This window comes from Corvus cornix, chromosome 9, assembly GCF_000738735.6.
Source record: "Corvus cornix cornix isolate S_Up_H32 chromosome 9, ASM73873v5, whole genome shotgun sequence".
NCBI lineage: Eukaryota > Metazoa > Chordata > Aves > Passeriformes > Corvidae > Corvus > Corvus cornix.
Window position 1 is genome coordinate 12,450,872 of NC_046339.1, and position 21,146 is coordinate 12,472,017.

At 53.7% G+C, this 21,146-nt stretch overlaps 1 protein-coding gene across 1 annotated transcript in view; it reads right to left on the reverse strand.

The window, feature by feature from the left end:
* The window catches only part of XXYLT1 (xyloside xylosyltransferase 1), a 33,695-nt gene extending 12,652 nt beyond the window's left edge, over nucleotides 1-21,043 (reverse strand). The window contains exons 1-3 of the mRNA XM_039557054.1: nucleotides 20,648-21,043; nucleotides 14,891-15,038; nucleotides 704-836 (exon numbers count right to left, since the gene is read on the reverse strand). Coding sequence (XP_039412988.1) covers nucleotides 704-836; nucleotides 14,891-15,038; nucleotides 20,648-21,043 — 677 coding nt within the window. The remainder of the gene's footprint in view (nucleotides 1-703; nucleotides 837-14,890; nucleotides 15,039-20,647) is intronic.
* Nucleotides 21,044-21,146: the final 103 nt, after the last annotated feature.

The following is a 21,146-nucleotide window of genomic DNA, read 5'->3' on the forward strand; positions in this document are numbered from 1 at the left end:
TTAAAAGAAAACCTGAGATCTATCCTTGGGACAACAGAGGCTAAACTAAATCAATTTCTCTAACCACCTGGAAATATCTGTGTCCCTGAATCCCAGCAGTGATCCATGAGCAGGAAGGACTGGGCCACCCCTTGGTGAGTAGTTTCCAGCACAGCCGGCAGCGGCTGGTGGACTAAGGATCTGAAGAGCAAGGGACCATGAAGTCACCCTCATGCTTGCAAGACCAGGTCACCAAGAGTTGCCCATTCAAGAGTTGCTTCCCTGAGGGAAGCAGAAGGTGCACTGAGATCCCAGGGACCCAGAACCTCATTGTTGCCCAAACTCAACCCCTAGTCTCTGCAATACTCTCAGCCAAAACTTCTGAGCCCCAACACACAAACTGAAGCTCCAGAATGCAATTGCAACACCTCAGCAGGCATGGACGGGCAAACATGCCTCTAGATGTACTAGAGTCCAGGCATGGATTTTGGCACTGATGATCAGGAATTTGGCTCTGGAAGCCTTATGAACAAGCAAACAAACCACAGCAGCACTATATGCTTTGCTCATACCAATTTACATATTAAGTCCCTCGGCAGGGATTAAAGCAGGTTCCCACTGCTTAAACCACTGCTCCCTAGGTTTTTTTCTGAAGAGCAACCTGAATTGAAGACACCAGCCACCCACTGCTCACTCCCTGCTCCCCACAGGGAGGGGGCTGTACCTGTACACTGGTTGCATTTCCCTGGCAATCCCAACAACTGCTCCCTCCGGGAAGTTGTCAAACTCATCAAACAGGTCTCGGATGTTGGTCTTGTACTTCAAGTCCAAGTCTACCTGGATGATCCGTGTTATTTCTGAAAGCACAAAGAGGAAAAGTCAGCAATATAAGACAAAACTGTAACCAGTGATCACCAGCAGCTACTGGAGGAACTGCACCCAGTGAGGATTTGGTGCAATTGGCTCCATGGGCAAGATTCGACCAGCTCAGAGCAAACCCAATTCAGCTGCAACCTCTGCATGAAGCAAACAAACTTCAACCACCATGAAGTATTTACCACTGTGTGTTGACTTCAGAAATAATTTCTGGTTACCCCCTCCTATCCACTCACTCCTTCCTTCCAGAAAACTGGTTTTCCATATAACTGACAAAAGCAAGAGGTAGCTTCAAACCAGCCTCTCTCCCTTTCCAGAAGCGCTTCTGCAGTACCAGCCACACAAAACCCCATGTTTACCTTCTGCTACCAACTTCATAAGCATTTTCCATCTCCAGCCCACAGAGCATCCATCCCTGGCCCAACATACCAAAGCAATTTCCATCACAGACAACATCAGTCTACCACATGACACCTCCAGTATCACCTGCACAAACCCATTAGCTCCCAGCGAACTTGCCATGGGCTTCCCTGAGGAAGAGATTACACAGATTACAGCCCTCTGCTTGCACAGAACTCCTGGTGATCTGCAGCAGCCTAGAAGACTTTAATATTGCTGGTGGTACCCTCTCAGAGGCAAGGGGGGTTGTGAAGACATGGAAGCATCTTCCACTTGCAGCGAGACATCAAGAACAAGGAGAGGCTGGAGGACATAATTCTCAAGGCTGGGCCTGAGCTCATTAACAGGGTCAGGCCCCTGCCCCAAATCTGTCCCAGTCTCCTCTGCAGCACACAGGACCAAAAGATGGAGATGCTGCTTGGGAGAGTGTGCAGATGTGCCTTGTCAAGACTGCTCATCCCAGGCGGATCTGGGGATGCTGCATGGAGTGCAGCAGGCCAAGTGCAATGCAGCAAGTGCAAACACTACAAGAGATCAGACCATCAGATGGGATCCCCCAGCCATGGGCAAAGCCATGGCCATTTTGAGGCTAGCGCAGCTCAGTCCTTCTCAGGGACTGCGAGTGGAGCCATCCCCAGGGGGTTACGTAACGCCCCTGCTATTTATATGTGTTATAAAAGCCAAGAGCAAATTGGCCAGGTTGCTTAGCACCCGGCACTAATTGGATTGTAAGGCTGTGTCAACCCGTTTTGGTCCCACTCATCATGCACAGATGCCCTTACAGTTCCCTGCAGGCTAGACCTGTCTGTCACCACCACTTCCAGAGCAATTAGCAAATCAAGCCCTCATCATTCCTCTTGCCCAGTACCTGCAGGCAGGAGGACAAGCCCTGCCTGCCCTCACCTTCTGCTGCCTGCGTCTGCTGTGCCTATGGGCAGGGCTTCCCATCACACTGGTGTTGCTGGGGCAGTGCCCAGACTCCAACCTTCCCACCATCATGATTCCTCATCCCCTCACCCTGTCGTGCTCGGGACAGGCTGCTGGCTACTCCTGGCTGCTGAGAGCAGGAGGCAATTGCTCTGTTTTCAGCCCCCAAAACCACCACTGGAACTAGAGACCCAGAGGCACCGAGAGCAGCCAGGCACCAGCAGGTATCCCCCAGCACAGGAGTGCAGCTTTGCATTTTCAAACGTGTTCATTGCTTCGTGTTTGTGTTTTAAGCAGATGCTGGGCTGTACAGCAGCTCTGAATGTTTTGCAGATCTTGCACTAATCTGGGGCTCTTGGCAATTGGTCATATGTACCACGTTGTCCTCATTTAAGAACAAAAAGGCCCTGTGAGGTTAAGCAAGAAATATACTGCTTACACTGCGAAGCACCCGAGCAGAAATATAAATCAAAGAGAAATAGTATCTAAGCTCCAACTTGGGTTGTATCTCAGTTTATTTTTTTAACATCCATCATGCTTTATCTGCTAAAGGGAAAGGCCATGCTCCCTTCAGCCCTCAGTACGGCAATCCTCAGGCCTACCGAGTATTTACCATCACCATAATCCTCTGTTTGCAAAGATTTAAAACCCAGGCACAGTAATTCACCACAGGCTAAAGCAGGTCTTGACCTGAAAGCTATTTCCCCCAGTCTTCTGAACTGCCTCAGAAATGGCCAAGCATATGAATCAGCAGAGCAGTGGATTTCTGCAATGAGGAACTAGATGTGTAGTATCCCAAATGCACCAATCCTCCCCAGCGGCCCAAACTACAGTGCGGCAAACCCCCAAATCCTAAACGCTACTGTACTTGAGAATAACCAGACTGGTCACAAAACTCCAGGGCAAGAAGACCTTGGACTTCCAGCACAAGCTCAGCTCCAGAGAAATGCGGGGAGCCTGAGCCCTACAAGGTACTGCTGAGGCTGGGAAGAGGGGATGGGATTCCCAGGGGCATCCCAGCACAACTCGCCCTGGTGCACAGCAGCCATATGATGCCTCATCAGGTTTCAATTAAATCAACTGTGAGGCACGTCATCTGATTGTTCTCTAAAATTACAGATGAACACCAACTGCAATTCATCACAGCAGAGAAAGAAAGCTGAGCTTGGAGGAAGCTCCAATCCCAACCCTGCCCGCCCCAGCACCTCAGTGGGTGAAAGGCTCTGGAGGGTCCCTGTGCAACCCAGAGGGTGCTGCCCAGCCAGCTGTCCCCAGAAGCCTTGGCTGAGCAGGGAGCACGGCACGAGCACAGCTGCAATGCCAGGCAGGGATGCCAGCGCCACAAGAAGCCCAGCATGGAGACACATGGTTTATTTTCACAAACACGCTGGGTTCTCCATCCTGCCCCTCATTAGACGCTTCTCATGTTTGGTTCCATGGGCAAGACAATGTTTGGTTCACCCCTGCACACTCGTCCCATGCTGTGCCTTGTGTTTCCCCAAGGAAACACTAAGAAGAAATTAGACCCAGAAAGCACCAAGTACTTTTTCTTTAATTCTTCGAAATTTTAAAATTTTTTTGTTAAAGCAAGCATGAACTGCAACACTCATCCATAAGTGAGCATGGGTGACATTAAGCATCACTTTTCCAGATGCAGCTTGCACGCACAGATTAATGGCTGAGACGATTTCTCTGCCTGGGACTGGCAAGGGGCCAGGCACTAATATTTATGATGTATCATGCTCTTTCGCCCTTCTACCAAGCGCTTTGTCCTGGCTGCCATGTGGGGGCGGAGGAATCGCGTGCTCTCTTTGGCAAAAGCCGCTCACAGGGATCCAGCTGGAAATGTGGGAAAAGGCTGAGTGTTCTGCTCAGCAGTGAGTTTCCCAACTTTGCCATACCGAGTAGAACCCTCCACTCTGTTCAGCTCCAGCTCTTCCGGCCATGGCATGGAAAGGGGAACTGTGCCAATCAAAGCAGAGATGGTCTCCATTAGCACTGACAGCTTTCCAGCACAGGTTGGCCTCATTTAAAGCTCATAATGTTTTACTGCAGCCTTGTATCAGCAGCCACAGCAGGGCTTTGCTCCAGGCTCGGCTCAAAACCTCCCCCCAGCCCTGTCCAGAGGGACATCAGAGATGCCTCATCCCACATCCTCATCCAGTGAGGGGGCACAGGCAGGCAGAGGTCATGTCCCTATGCCCTGCTGCCCCACATTCTCTACCAGGACCCAGTGAGGCTATGACAGCACACAGACAGGCACCCTGTCTGTGTGCTGAGGGGCATGACAGGTTGTCTGGATGCTCTGAAAGGCACCCAGGAGCCCCTCTGGCAGAAAGCGGCTTCTCCAAGTCTGATGGCCCTTCCCAGGAAGCATGGACCCCAAAAACTGCCCTATGGCACAGCAGGGATAGAGCAGGCATGCAGCGAGCCAGGCCACCCCACCACTGGAGTGGCACTTAGGAGTAAATATGATCTAGATGAGCAACCTGATCCACCAGGTGACATACCTGTCCATGGCAGGGGGGATGGACACAGATGAACTTTAGGGTCCCTTCCAACCCAAACCATTATATGATTCTATGAAATTGCTCTTCCCAGAAATGCCAGGCAGGATCATGAATGGCAGCAGGGGGCACAGGGAGGAGGAGAGCTGCTTTGGCAGAGGTAGCCAGAGCTCTGGGGATGTCATGCAGCAAGCAATCAGCAGCAGCTATTACCCCTCCAGCCCTTTAGAACCTGCTGCCATTGTTCAAAGAAGCCTATGGATGGGCAGCCTTGAACCTGCCCACAGAATAGGACTACTTTCCCCTAAGCTGAGTCAAGAGGATGGACTCTAAGAAATGTAACTAGTGGGTTTATAACTACAAGACAATGGGTGGAGGGTCAGGTGAAGAGGAGGCGCAAAGAAGCAGGAGCCTGCAGAGAGCAGCACAGGCTGTTCTGCAGCCAAAGTAATTTATGCTCATCCCAACAACTTTTTCTGTACAAGGGTCGCTTCCCTGGCAAAGCTGAGTACAGAGAGCAGAAGCAGGGCTGGGGTCTGAGTGCTGGCCTTGGATCCAAACCCTCCACTTCCATACAAACCACACAATCCTAGGCATCAGCATGCCACCACTGGCAGTGGAGAGGGGAAAAGAGTTGTGTCCAGGAACTTAATAGTGAAATGCAATCACAGTACAAAGGGCAGAAGCTGTCCAGCAAACATTGCAGTCTAAATAATTGATAATTGAGCAGTGGTTTAATAGATGTAAAGTAGAAGCAAGAATCAAAACCTACTCTAAGTGCTGTAACTCTCCAGCCCACTGACAGGCTCGTGTTGGCACAAGCTCAGCCCCCTCAGAGTTAAAAATCCTGCCTGCAGCTGGTCTGGCAGAGGAGATGCTGCAAGCAACAGTGGGATAGCAGGAGGGAACAGGACACCACCCCACCAGGCTGCAGTGTGCCTGAATCGCACACGCACTCCTGAGGCAAACACCTCTCACCAAGGCTGGTGGTAATTTGGCTCTGCTCCCACCATTCCCCGCACTGACATCTCCACCTGTCTCAACAAACCTTTTTTTAAGGACTAAAGCATTCTGATGCTCCATGCCAATCCGGAGAGACTCCTCCAACACAGAATCATGGAATTGTTTAGGCTGGAAAAGACCTTTAAGATCATTGAGTCCAGCTGTTAACCTGGCACTTAGCACAGATCAGGTGGGAGCACCTTGACCTCCCCACACCTCCTCTGCATCCCAGCAGTGACTTTTGGGGCCAGAGACACCTTAAGAGATGACATCAACAGGGGCACTGCTGGGACTGCTGACCCAGCTGTGTGACCCAGGCACACCACTTTGCCTTTTCCCACGGAGCCAGCACCTGCCAGCCCTGCAACACAAGGAGGCAAGACCCTGCTCCATCCTTCAGGAGGCAGCATGGGCAGTGGCCGGGTGATGGCCTGGCAAGGGCTGGGAGAGAGAGCTGCTCGAGGCAGAGCCGTTCAGAGACCCTTTTGCAGGGCCAGCAGCAGCTGCAGCCAGCATGGGTGACACAGTGCAGCCAAGTGACGGGAGTGTCCCCTGCTGGCTGCAGCTCTGGGTGTTGTGGGGCTGAAGCAGGGTGTGGGGAAGGCCAGGGGATGGCTGTGCATTTTGCCACTTGACTTGGACCACCAGAAGGAAGAGAGCCAAGCAACCAAAGCTCTCTGAGTTGGAGTCAGAAGGGGTGGGGATCTCAGGTCTGCTGGTCTACAAACGCCAGGCACACCTGGACAGTTTCCCCTCCACCTCTGAATCGCTTTGAGCAATGCTTTTTTCAGTCAGGTTTTTTAGCTGTCCCCATCATGACAGGACAAGATCCCAAGGAAAGAAGGACCTGTGAAGGACCTGCAGTGACTTTTAGATGGCTGCCCTGGGTAATAAACCTCCTGGAGAAGGGCAGCAGCCGCCAGCTCCAGCAGGCAGTGTGCCTGCAGCAGCAACACATGGATCCACAAAGCTGCCTGTTCTGGCTGTGAAACCAGGATCCTCCGCCCTCACTGGCTCAGAGAGACGTGTGGCCAAGAAAAACTCCACTCCCACAGCCAGCACCATGGCCAGGCATGGATGCAGAGTGGGTGACAGGCTCCAGAGGTCCCTGTGCAATTCAGAGGGTGCTGCCCAGCAGCAGTAGCCAGCTGTCCCCACAAGCCTCAGCTGCACAGGGAGCAGGGCACGAGAACAGCTGCAGTGCCAGGCAGGGATGCCAGCACTTCAACAAGCCCAGTGTGGAGGCACACAGTTTATTTACACAAACAAGCTGGGTTCTCCTGCCCTTCATTACAGGCTCCCTGGGTTTGGCTCGCCCCCCCGCACTGGCAGCTGCCCCTGGCCACTCTCCCTGCTGCTGTCAGCAGGGCTGTGAGCAGCTTCCTCTCTGGCTGTGTGCTCCCCTGGCCAGCCCTTGTTTTCTCCACACACAGCCTCCCCTCTGCGCCCAGGATCAGTCACTGCTGCCTGCCCGGCCAACCTTGGCAGCACTGGAGAGCCTTGCCCAGAGGAAGCAGCCAAGGCAGCGGCACATGTGCACATGTGCAAGCATGACATGGTCCTCAGAGGTTGCTGTCAGTGTGCTGGCTACTGGGGGGGCTGCAGTCCCCCTTCCCAGGACACGGAGCTGCTCCAGAGCCCACCCTCCCAAAAGAAGATGATGCTACAAAGCCCTGTCCCAGCAGAGCTTGCCAAGGTGCAGTACAGCTTACCTTTGAGCTGCGTACTTCAACACAGGTCCTCACATCTGCCAAGCAGCCAAGGGTCCCCTTGGCTCCTTGGGACAGCCCAGCAGCTGCCTGCCCATTAAACAGCCTCCCTCTCTGCACACAGAGCTCCAAGGCAGTGCAGGAGGCGATGTGCCCCAGAGACCTGGCTGCTAACCAGGTTTCTGCAGCACTGATTAGGCACCCAACAGAGCAGAGCAGTGGCTGCAGCACATCAGCTAATCAGCCTATCAGCTAATTAAAAAATTAGGCTGTCTGCCAGAGACAGATGACAAATCATTGCTACCACCCATGCAGGGCAGGCACCTGGGTAAGCTGAGGGGTCTGGAGCAGCAGCAATGTTCCCAGGTATTGACAGCAGCATCACTTTGGTCACCTTGGTCCACACCCTCCAGCCATCTCCTGAGGGAAAGGGAAGACTCAGCAGGAGACGGATGTGTTTTGTCCCAGGAAATTAATTTTTCCTGTGCGTCCAAGTGTCCCCTTGTAATTCATCAAGGTCTGAGGGACTAATATTTAGCAGTACTCAACACCTTGGCTCTTAACTGGACTTCAAGGTAGCAACATCGCTAAGCACGCGATAGCTTTCAGGACGGAGCTGGAAATGCTGTTTGCCTTGTATTTAATATATACTTCTGCTGGGGGAGGAGTGTGAAAACACTTTTTGGAGCTGAAGGAAGAGCAGCAGGAAACCTTTTAATCAGACAAAATAAGGTTTGATTCCAAGTTGCAAAAAATTACAAAAGAGAGGATGGGAAGCTGTGAAGTAACAAGCAGGTGAGATGGAAAGGGAAACCAAAAAGAGATACAGGAGAATAAATTTTCTAGGCTCACATCCCAGTTAACTGCACACACTGGGGGAAAGGGCTGCAGGCAGATTTTGTCCTTGTTTCTTCCTGCTAAGCTCTAATGAGCTATGGCAGAGCAGGGAGAGGTTGTGGGGGAGAGCAGCCCTGGCATCAACACCAGGTGACCCCCAGCAGCTTCCAACCCTTTGGGGATGGGCTGGGGAGAGAAGAGGGCAGCACCCACCACAGCACTGGGTGATGAGACCCTGCTGCTCCGTGGGGAGCAGGGGAAGCAGCCAGCCCTGGCCTGACAGATCTAGGACATCCAAAAATAATCGATGGTGGCACTGCAGCAAAGGGGCAGCCAGTGGAAATGATGAGAAGTGACACTACCCCCGGGGGCTGCGGGCCTCATTGGCCCCAGAGGCAGCAGTGCCACAGGGAAGGGGTCTGTGCCGTGACGCAGCACACAGGGGGCTTCCAGGCACTTGCTGAGCAGCATCCGTGTCCCCCTCACCACAGCAGCCCTTTCTGATGCCTCCTCCACACCAGAGCTGGGGCCAATGCACTCTCCTGCCAGGAGAGGCACGTCCCACAGGCAGCCAGACGGGGTTAGCAGCTCATCTCAGCGGATGTGGACCCCTCTACAGGGCCACAGCCCCCGGTGTTTACCTGGGGTGGGTTTGTTCAGAGGTCTGCTGCTGCCTGCTCCTGAAAAACATCATGAAAACAACTCTCTCAGCAGAACAGGCTCACCCCAGCAAGGAACAATGGCTGGCACTGCTCTCCCTATTGCTCGCAAATTGATCACTCCAGCCTCTTCCCTCCCCATCACAGGATCTGACATAAGCGCATGCAGCCCAGAGACAGGCTGGGAAGGGAATCTGGATGTTTTTCACATGCTTGTGGTATGAAGAAGGGAGGGAGGCTATGAGAGCACATCAGAAACTATTAACACTCCCTCCATCCCTGTAAAGATGGAAACATTTTTGCCAGAAAGTAAATCCTTCAGCTACTGCAGCATCCCTTGGGAACTGCGGTTTGGGAGCACGTGGCTCTGGGGCCAACTCCCATGACTCCACTACAGACCCCAATTTTCTGTGCGTTTTCCCAACATCTCCCCATCAACCCTGAAGCTTTTGGGACACAGGCACTCTCCTCCCAGCCCTCTCCCAACAGCTGCATCTCTGCATTCCCTGATGTGGTGGGGCTCAGCAATGATGGCAATGCTCAGCTAGCAGGAAAGGATCAGGAGTGACGCACTTTCAAAATGCTCACTTATTACAATTATTACAGTGATCTGCTGAGTTCTGTGGGCAGCTGTCCTGTGCACCAGGAATTGCTCCGCAGCTGACAAGAGGAAGAAGGGAGAGTGATGCCTCCCCATGTCCCTCTGCCAGGCTCCACGCCAGAGACCTCTGATGCCCTGTGTGACACAGGATGTGTGCAGCATAACTCCGCACATGGGTGCTGTTGAGGGGACATCACACATGGGCACCTGGCACCCCATGGGCAAACAGCGTCTGACCTGGGCAATCCTGTGCTGTGATTCAAATAGCGTGGATGCAACGTTGAATCCTCATGCACACATCCCTACAAAAGCAATCAACAATGTCTTCAGGATGCTGCCTGTGGGCTTTTCCAGAAGGACACTAGCAGAAGACAGTTACTTGTCACACTATTATTCCTGTACACAGACTGTTTACCTGGTACCCCTGTGCTTAACCCCTTCCCCCAGCTCCCAGGCTCTCCACCTTCACAGCCAGTGGCAGGAGTGCTCCAGGTGCACAGGCAAAGTGCCCTGAGAAAGCAGAGCACCGCTCAGTGCCTGCTCCAACACATCTCCTCACTGGCCTTTGCCTTCCCTCCAGCTCTGCTCGGTGGGAAAGGCATAAGCTGATATTCACAGAGGCCTCTGTCTCCGGGCTGGTACTCCCAGAGCAGACAAAGGCTGATACCAGTTTCGTGGGAGACCAAGCCGGAGCCAGCAGCTGGATTCTGCTGCAAGCAGACCAAACCCCAGGCGACTGGGGCTTGGTCATTATCAGGCTGCTTGGACAAACATCATTATAATCTGGTCTATGCTTAACAATCAGTACAACTGTTGATAATGAGCTGGAGAAATTGCCTTGTTCAGAGGCTGAGGCCAGGGAGACCACTGGACTTTCCATTGATCCTGATGTGTCACAGGCAGTGTCAGGACACCCGCTATGAAGCCAAAGGCACAGATCCCTGCTGGCAGTCACTTCCCCAGGCACAGTGCTGCTTATTCACCCACACCCCCCTGCTTCCTCCCACTACCCCCAGCTGTGTCCCTCCTGACGTGCTCCTGCACAGCTGGCAGCTCCAGGACACACCGAGGCTTGCTGTCCATCACACAGCTGTCCGTGATTCCCTCATCCATGAGGCAGCCCAGCACCTACAACATCCTGCAGCAAGGAGCTCTACAGATCACCACACTCTTTTGAACACACTTCTCACCAACTTTGATGTCTCCCAGTTGTTGTACAAACTTCTGCCTCGTGTGGCTTCATGGACCACACCATAACCCCCTCAGCCAGCCCCCTTCCAGACTGGAGGGTCCCAGTCAGCCAGGCTTGTCCCACACAGAAGCCACTGCCCTCTCTAAACCTCTTTCATTTTTTACCAACAGACCATGTTGATATGCCATAAATTTCAGCAACACATAATGATCAGTTCCACTCTGTTCCCCTTCCTCATAGTTCCACATCTTTGTTTAGTCACACAGAAACTTACCCACTTCTCCCACTGCTGCTTAGTTCCCCTACAAGCCTCTGATGAACACATTTACCAAATTCACCTGCAGAACAAGCTCCAGAGTTTTCAGGCAGCAAGTACCCAGGTGCATCTTCAGCACCTGGAAGATGCAGCATGCTGCATGAGGGCTAACCTCACACCCAGTAGAGCCCAGGGGCCCTTTGCAACCCGTGCTCATCTTCCCACCCTTCATCACAGCTTCTGCCTTCAGGCTGGGCTGGACAGTGAGAGAGAAACCCTGAGAACTGCCGCTCATGCTGCCAGGGGGGGAGGAGGATGCTGCTACTCCCCACGAACACAGCCAGCTGTTTGTACCAGCCAGGAAACCCTGCTGCCTCCAATTTGTCAAATACCATCTTCAGTCAATTCTTCTAAATACCCTCACTCCATGTGAAGCACGGTACCATCAGCCAGGTTTCAGAGCCTCCCCTGAGCTAATGAACTCCACTCCTCTGTCCAAGTTGGCAGAGATAAGCCACAAAGCTGCCTCTGTGTCATGTCTCCTTTTCCCTCTGCTCCTTATTCTCCCACAGGGCCATCTTGCTGTAGCACCATCAGCAACACCAATGGAGTTGAACACTAAGTGGCAGTTTTCAAAGCTCTACCCAAGCTGCTGGATGATGCTGGCTCTCCCTTGGCCCACCAGCTGCTGAGGATGACCACTTGTTAAACAACTTTTTTCTGAAAACTACCCGACGTGGGCCAAGAATGGCAGCCAAGAATTCCCTGAGGAGCTCCCAGCTTTCCCAGGCTGCCCTTCTGTCACCTCAACTCTTCCTCCCCTCACTTGTGGTACCAGGAGTCTGTCTCCAGACCTCGCCTGCCAGGCAGACCTGCCCAGCCATTACTACTCCATGTATCCATAGAAGAGTGATAAAAAGCTTGCTGGGCCCCCTGCAGTTACACAGCTAAAATGCCAAGTGATAGAGGGATTGAAGCCAGTCAGGAAGAGAGAGGGCCCCTCTGGATGGGTATACTGAAAAGGAAAGTGAAAAGGTCCGGGTCTTTGTCCTCCCTTCTCCTCCTTGCACTGATCTGCAAGTCTCAAGACCATTTCATGCTGGCATTGTCCTCATCCTGGCAGCTCCTTCTAAGCCTGAACCTGCTTGTCCTCTCTGTGTAACTTTCCCATCAATCTTCTCCCCTCCCTTGCAGAACCATTCTGATGGATCAAGCCCCGCTCCAGCTCCCCGGGCCTGGCCACACCACATTAAAATGGGATTTATGAGCCTCGAGCACAGACAAGAGTTATGCAGTCTGCACTTCTGCATGCTGCATACCAACTCCCCAGCTGGTTTAAATCAGATTAACTCCACTGATGTAAGACATTTAAGGCAAGAGCGTTCCATGATTTACACCAGCTAAGAAGCTGTTATATTATAACTTGGCAGCTGCAGGTTTTAGATTGAAAGTTTTTTGGGCAAAGATCCCAAGCAACAGTAAACGACAGAGCAGCTGAGTGGCAAACCTCATTTACCCTCAGTGCAATGTGCATGGAGCAAACATATGACTGAAAAAAGGCCCTAAAAAAATAAAAATAACCTGGTGTTCAGTTTCCAGTGCCATCGGTCTGCAAAGTCAATGCCCTGTCACAACCCATAGGCTCCAAACAAACGACTAAGTCATGATAGTGTGGAAATGCCTCCCTTCAAAAAATTATGTATTTGGTAAACTAAAGCCAGGCAATTTTAGTACAAAGGTTGCTTGCTACTGAAAAAAAACCCCTATAGACTGATTAATGTAAATACAAATGAACACACCAGAGAGTTTAATATTCAGATCAGGGCCTTCATTTCTGCTAGAGGATGCTCAAGCTTCCAATCAGATCTGGATTCCACAAAAAAGTGGTGCTAATGCTATGGAGCCAGATGTGCTTGGAGAGATGCACAAAAAGACGCAGCACTCAGGGCAGAATACAGCATTCAAGGCAGAAGAAATGGCAAAGAAATGCACCAGGAATAATGATAACACTGCTTGAAAAAGAAGGTTTGGTCCTTTCTGCTCCAGCTTTCCAAAGTGACTTCTTCAGACCAGTAGATATTGGCTTGTCAGAGTGAGGAGGGCAGCAGAAGCCCAGCACCATTCTCACATCACCTGCAAGCCTGAGTGGGCAGCAGAGCTGCAGCCTTTCCTGATGCCTCCTCTTCGGTGCCGGCTGCACAGGGAGGGGGCCAGCAAGCCCCGCCAGCCTCATAAATCACCAGGCACCCAGCACAGTAAACCTGACCTCCCTTGCAAGGGAAATATAAATCAGCTTTACTAGCAGCTTCTGAAACAAAAACTAAACTCATGAAACTGTAAAAATGCCTCTTTAAACATCCTGTGCCCCAAACAGACCATTGAAAGCCCTGTCAGGCTGAGGGAGAGCAAACAAGCTTTCCAAGAGATGAGATGCCTCATGGGCTGATGAACTGAGAAAAGGCATTTAAGACTGAGCAGCTTCTTGCTGGCAGGCAGCACAACAGGGATATCTTTAGCACACAGTAAAGACAGAGTAGGGAATCAGGAGGAGTGAATTAGCTAGCATTAATACCATCATTTGTATGCAGTGTACTTCAAAGCGCTCACAGTGCAGACAGCACCAGACACACACAAAATTACCCAAGTCTGAGGGAGAGCCAAGTACAGCACATTTGCTGGAGCCCACAGAGTAATGATCAGTGAGCTTGGATGGGACCCTCAGGGCCACCACTGCCCCTCTGTTTAATGAGCTAGTGTGGGATGGCCATGCAGGGAGGACAGGGGCAAGTCCACAAAGGACAAAGGAAGGCTCACAAAGCAGAGCAGAGGTAGGAGCTCCTGGGTAGAGCCAAACTGGGACAGGACTCAGCAGGGGCATGGGATAGGTGTATCTGCTCACATCTCAGCAAGCGTGCACCTAAGACCCATGGGAGAAAGTCTGCAGGGAGTATTACAGCTGGGCAGAGGCTCCAGATGCCAAGCAAGCTGCTGGTGCCACCAGTGCTAGCCCTGGGAACATGCACACATGTGGGAACAGGCCACCATTGTATGACATCCACAAACAACTTTGAGAGGCTGGTCACCTCTTCCTACGGCAGGTGTATGGCCAGGCAGGGTCCCGGGGCTCCTTGCCACCACTGCCACCCACAGCCTGCCATGCCCAAGGAGGACAAGTGACCAGCCCAGGAAGGGCTGCTGCCATCACCGGTGCGTCAGGCCAGCAAGGCAGCTGACAGGGAGAGCCCAGGGACCAGCACTGGGAATGGACAAGTAGGGCTGCAGGAGCTCCAGTGAAGGGGTTTGGAGCCCAAGGATACAACACCCTACTTGTGCAACCAAAGACTGGACAGGATGCTGGTTCCATGAAAGGCAACTGCACACAGCCATGGGGGAAAATGGCATCAACTGAGCCAAGTCCCTTCTGCCAGCTGCCTTTTTTTCTTGCAGATTTCTCGCTGTTTCTGCACTTGATAACAGCAGAGGCATAATAAGGAAACTTAAGTGATCAGTGGCTGTCAAGCAAAGTTTCCAAAAGCTCCCTAAAGCCAAGAGGCAAGACTCGACAACTACTCCCTGCTGATGCTCAAGAGTGCACAGCTACACCACAGACACACAGCACTTCTTTCTGCTGGCACCCCAAGGGGAAGGGGGCTGTAAACACACACAGAACAGGCCTGCTTGCTCCTGTATCACCTCTCCTACCATCCCAGGGCATAAGGGCAGGGCCAGCTGCCATATGACAAGAAGAACCTCCTGTCACTCATGCCAGTGGAGACCTGCATGTGGTCTTGGACTGATGGGTCCATCACTCTGCAGGAAGGAGGAGAATCTCAGGAGACCACCCCAAAAGTTTATTAACTTTGTGTTTCAAATAGCACCAGATAACATCTCTGTGCAGAAGAGAAACAGAGCCTGTGTTGCTGGAGGCAGCCCAGCAGAGACCTACCTTTGGGCATGATGCGATGCATTGCAACTGACAGGAAGAAGATGGAGTCACTGTAGTAGGTCCCCGATCCAGCGCTGAAGTGTCTCTGCATGGCCTCAACGATGGGAAACAGCTTTTCTGTCAGCTCATTCACATCATGGACTATTACCTGGCAGAGACACCAGAAACACTGCTCAGCCGCCGCTTCTGGGGACAGGCCCAGCTCCAGCAGCCCTTGCTCAGCCCCAGCCAGCACAGGGCGAGGGGGGAGGCTGTTAAAGCACAAATAGTGCTGGCGGCACTGCAGCTACACAAAGGGGCCTGGCTGCACATCCTCTTGACGCATCCTCTTGACACAACAACCAGTCAAGTGCAGGGAAAGGAGGGAAGGACTTTTACAGCCATTTCGTGTAAGGTGAGCAGCGACTTGAATCCTCTCACACAACCAAGTGTGCTCCATGTTTTGGGGTATTTCTCTGGTCTGTTCCCACCGCCTGATGCAAGCACTTATCTGGTCTCCCATATGGAGTGCATCAGAAGAGGCGACAGTTTGCTCCAGGCTCTGGTATCCTGCCGATTAGAGCCAAGCCAGACCACGTCACTTACCCTGAGGACCAAGGCTTGCTCCCTGCTACAGAGGCAGGTTGTGACAGGGCCAGGGACACAGCCCGGATTTCCTGCTCCTCAGCTCGGCATGGAGGCAAGCTCTGCAGCACGTCCTGTCAGGGCTGCAGGGGGAAAGGGAGGACAGGCTGCAGCACGCTGATGAAAATCCAAACATCAGGAACTACAGCAGTGCCAAGCAACTTCTGTAGATGAATCTCAGCCTGCCTGTGCTGGAGCTTTGCTGGTGCTCAGCCAGCACTGCTCTGCATCCCCCAGCCCTGCGGGAGCCCATGCACCAGCACGGGCCCTGGCACGCCTGTGGCAGCTGTGGCTATGTCCCAGAAACAGGAGCAACCCCAAATGCACCTTATCAGCTACTGAAATTTTACAAGCTTCAAAGTCCAATGAACAGGAACTTTCATGCAGCTCGTTATACCCACAGAAGGATACAGGTCACTGAATCACAAAAGATAATGAGAGGGATTTTGAGGATAATTAGGAGAGATGAGGGACATGGCCCCGGTGCAGATAAGGGGGAGTGCAGGAACTTGAGTGTGGAAACTCGAGGTCGTGATGCCTTCTTCAGGTCAGGAAAAGCAGGAAAAGCCTCGTTGGAGCTAAAGTCCAGCGAGGACATGACATTGCAGCAGTACTTGAATTTTGGATAGGGGAACCTATCCTCCTTGTTTGCGGGATGCCAAGACACTTCCACAAGTTGGCCCTGCCCTCAAAAGGGAACTCAAACCACAATCTTTGTAGGTCCTTTTCAACGGTTCTATGGTGTCATTTCTTTTCCCTACTACAACTTCATCTGCTTAAGAACAAGGAGCCCTGCACTATACATTTAAAACATGCAGGATAGAGCATTTGCTTTTTAAATTTTTTTTTTAATTAAAAGAAAACCTAAACCAAGCCAAATGCTTCAGAGGAGAAGGTGGCTCTGAGCCTGTGCTGGTGCAATGACCATCCTCACTATGGGGTGCATAAGGGGCTGCTTCAATGCCCAGCAAGGGGGGTGCAGAGATGGAGGCAGTGAGCAGTCTGGAGGTTGTTCCTTCCACAGCCTTTTACAGAACACACTGCCCAGACCAAAGTGCTCTCACAGCAGAGAGGAGCTCGCTGGAAACGGGCCTGTGCTCGTGGCACTGCAGTATGCTGAACATGGTGAGGTGATGGGCCTGTCCTGGCACTGGCCAGGATGGCTGAGCCCACGGCAGGGCACCACTGGAAGACCGGCACAGCTGAGTCCCTATGGCCCTGTCCTGGGGAGGGCGCCCTAAACACCCACGCTTGGCCCCGGCCCTTGCCATCAGCCAGGTGCTGTGGAGCCCTCATGCAGGCTCTGTGGCCAGCACGTCCCTCGGCAGGGCGGCCCCACTGCTGCTGTCCCAGCTGCTGGGCTCCAAGCCAAGGCCTGCAGCAGAACAGCAGGAAAAACACAGAACAACGTGTACCAGGAAAGTGCATTGGGAGAGCTCATCAGGAGCCACACCTGGCTTTGGATAGCACAGCACAGTCCCCAAGACACTGCAGGGGAGGAAACTCTGTAACCGGTACCATTAGGCAGCACCTCACCCTGGCCCTGCCGAGCTGCGTGGTTGGTTGTGCCATCGTGGTGACACCGGCTCTGACAAGCAGGACAGCAGCCACCCCAGGTGACCAAACAAGCAAGCCACCACTACTCTCCAGGTGCAAAGACACTGACAGCCTGTGCATGGAACTGAGCACCACCAGCATGGGAATGTACGATGCTCTGCTCCCAGCCCAGCTTGGCACGGGCAGCTTTAGGGTCTGGCTGGACTGGAGAAGCATGGAAGAGAAATACAGCACCTGTAACCAGCCTTCTGCATCCAGCAAAGGCAGCCTGAGGTGTGTGCAGTACATAGGAAAGGGGGAAAAATGTCAAACCAACTCCAGTCACCTCTGAAGTGAGCACACTGCCAAGCACCAGTGGACAAAAGTTATGGGAGAGATGCTCCTGAAACTCCAGACACAGCATCATCTGCCTTCCCACTCCTGCCAAAGAAAACAGGAAAATGTGTCTTTTGCCCACCCTTTTGTACTTCTGCAAAGCAAACTCCTGAACAGCTGAATTTTCTCCTGTAGCCACAGGCCAGGTCGCCTCTCTGGGACTGTGAGGGCTTCCTCCCTTCTCACTGCTGACTTTAGCACAGCTTGTTGATCTGCTGCTAATTTTGTACTTCATTATTTATTTGTGTAACAGCTTTTAGTAAATCCCTGTAGCTAAATCCGACCACATTTGCTGAGGACATTAAGAAACGTAAGTTCTAGGGGTTTCCTGTACAAACACAGTATTATAAACACACGTCCCGCACTGATAAAAGGCCCTTTCTATTGATTCACTAGGAAAAAACAACCTGCATTTCTTTTCCCTTTAACTTTCCCTCCTTTCCCATGTCGGGTCTCCTCGCAGGTCTCCACAAGCACAGAGTGTTGTTACAGCCACCCAAGCAACCACCCCAGCAGCATCCTTCGTGGGGCTCATCTGAACAGGGAACCAGGATGAGTAGAGAGCCGAACGTGTAGTTCGTATTGCGGCAGGGAAATTGAATCAATAAGCGATAGGAATCGCACAAGGAGTCACAGCACACAGCCTGGAGTGGCAGGAAACGGGGCGAGCGGGGGCTCTCTGTAAGCAGTGTCGGCCGAGGCCGGTCCAGGCTCGCTGCCGGGCACCTCCCGCTGGCCGGGGGGCGGGAGAGGCTGCAGAGATCCCCCTGCCACCCGCGTGCGGGACACGGTCTCTGCGACTGCTGTCACAAAGCCCGGTAAGAGCCCCCACGAGGCCCCGCACGGGCAGCACGGCCGCGGGCTGGCTCCTCCCTCCGCCCCCGGCCGCACACGCGGAGCACGAGCTCCCTCTGCTGCCGCCGCCCGGCCGCGCTCCCGGCGGCACAGCTGGGACACATCTGGGACACATCTGCACAGCCAGCGGCAGGGGTGACGCCACGCAGCGACTGCCCACGCCCGGACAGCCCTGCCCTGCTGGGTCCGGTGCCTACGCTGCTGCCACGCACCCACCGCCTGCACCCCACAGCCCCTCTGCGCTCACTCTCTGCACACTGGCCCCGGGCTCCAGCCAGCTGCTTCAGTCTCCAGGAGACTTTGAAAGTCACCGAATCTGCCTAAGGAGAGAGAAAAGCTGCCCACAACCTTCCCCAAAGGTTACGATCCATGTCTGACTCTGGGCTTCACTCTAACAGAGGAGCCAACTGATCCCAGCTTTGCCAGGATGTGAGGGCAAGGGCAGTTTCAGAAGCGGGGCCTGAATCGCTTCCTCATGAAGAAAAAGTTCAGGGGGTTTTATCAGTCCTGTCTCAGTGCCCCCTGAGCACTTTATCAAGCATTATCTCTGGGCCTGTGCTAGGAAGACAGCATAAGAACCAGGAGAGTGCTCAGCACACACCAAAAAAAGCAGTAAACAAGAGGTCTCAGAGTGGAGAGGGGTTACTGCTGGAGCTACCTGAACATCAATATCAATCACCTTCAACAATTAACAGCGGTACCGAAAGTCCAAGGTAGGCAGAAGTTCCCTCCTGGTAAAGAAGAGGAATGGGGTAGGCTACAGCAAGAATAAAGAGGTGCTGTCATCTGCTGGTATTCCAGAAACTGGCACAGGATTAGGGGCAAGGCTGCATGCTTGAGAAGCAGAACAGCTTCTGCTCTGTACCTAAAAGCAGAGAAACGACTGATCCAAATCATAGTGCCAACCATAGGCTAGCCAGTGAAACCAGGATACATCGGGGTCTGCCAGGAAAGAGGGAAGAAGCTGTCCCACTGAGCAGATCTCAGTGAAATCTCACCTGAGTCCTCCAGATCATGCTGCCTGCTTACACCCAGGAAATCAGTTCTGGTGCCAGACACACTCCAGGTTTCACTGTGACTCCACAGGCACCTACAGACAGGGGCCCATCCATAACAGAAAAATCACTTTATGCCTCTAACTCCAACTCCCAGCCCATGTTGCCCTGGAGAAGTGAGGCTGGCAAGGCTGCCCGAAGGGAAGCTTCTTTCCCAGAGGGGCAGATGGCAGTAAGGCAGCCACACATTAAGGGGTGACAGCAAGGGATGGAGACACCACGGTGGCCTGGGAGTCCTCCCACTCCAGGGGGCATACCACCACAAACCTGAGCTGCGCTGTTGCGCCACATCAGCACTGTACCATCATGGGGCAGTCGGTCCACCCCGCTGTGGAGTGCAGGAATCCTCCTGAGGGAGCTGTGCATGCTCTCCAGACAGCCAAGCACTGCTGCATGGTGTGGGTGTCCCATCATGGGTACATGACCCGACTGAGGGCCAGCACTAGGAAAGGGCTTGTTTAAAGAAAACGAGTGGTAAGATTATTTACCAGGGAAGTGTCTGTATGAACAATGTTAAGGTTACACTTCGAGTTACATCTTGGCAGAGTTCAGCTAATATGAAATACAGGAAATATGAGCAATAAAAGTTACAGCAGGACTAGGGGACACTTTCAAGCAATGTTCTGCAGCAGCACCTCAGGACAGGGGAGTCCAGGTTACCTGGAATCTCTGAACTTAATAACCCTCCAGTTTTCAGAAACCCGTTTAATGCGAGAAAAGCCTGATTTTACATGAACTGCACTGGCTGGTTTTGGGAGGCAGAACCGTTTCCCTGGCAGTAGGAACATTCACATGTAGATGCTCTCCAGCCCCTGCAGGCTCTCCACTCCCACTCTCAAGAGCCACTACCAGCAGGCCAACCTCCTCTTCTGATCGGGAAGCCATCGAGATATAAGCACACGCGGTCCTCGTGTCGAGATGCTGAAGCAGGACTAGCAACAGGGTCTGTAGGAGAGCAGCATTGCTTAGAGTAACGGCTCCTCTCCAGCACAGGCAGAGTGCCCGAGGTGTTCCCAGGCCACGCTGCTGCCCAGTCCCACTTGAGAATCACTGAGCTGCACCAGGACACCTCCCTACCCTCAGGCAGCAGCCGCGGGGATGCAGAACAAGCCCCTCAAGATTCCCGAGACTAGGGAGCAATGGGAGCTGGCACACGGGCTGTTAGTTGAGGGAGCTCCTTCCCGCTGGACTGCTGTTCCCAGTGTCCCGCGGGAAGACCACACAGGACGCCCCGGCCGAGCCCCCCGCTCGCTCCCCGCGGGCCCGGCCCGCCCCTCGGCCCCCCGCGAACCTGGTGGCGGAAGGCGGCGCCGCGCAGCAGGTCCCGCAGCAGCCCGAGGCCGATGTCCCGGCTGGCGCCCTCGGTGACGAGGTGGAGGTGCAGCACATCGGCGGCGCCCAGGCGGCCGTGCCGCAGCAGCGAGCGCAGCGCCGCCTGCGCCTTGTCGCGGAGCGCGGGGCTGCGCTCCGCCTTGGTGAACATGAAGAGGAGGTGCAGCCCGCGGGGCCCCGGGCCGGCCGGGGCGGGCGGCGTGGCGCGCAGGCGGCGGGTGGCGCTGGAGAAGGTCTCGCCGCCGCCGCCCAGGTAGTAAAAGGCGCAGACGGCCACGGCCGCGGCCGCCGCCAGGGCCGCGGGCTGCGGGCAGCGCACCCAGCCCCGGCGCGCCGAGCCCCGCAGCGCCGCCATGGCGGGGCGGCCCCGCCCCCGGCCCCGGCACGGCACCGCCCCGGCCCCGGCACGGCACCGCCCCGGCCCCGGCACGGCACCGCCCCGGCCCCGGCACGGCACC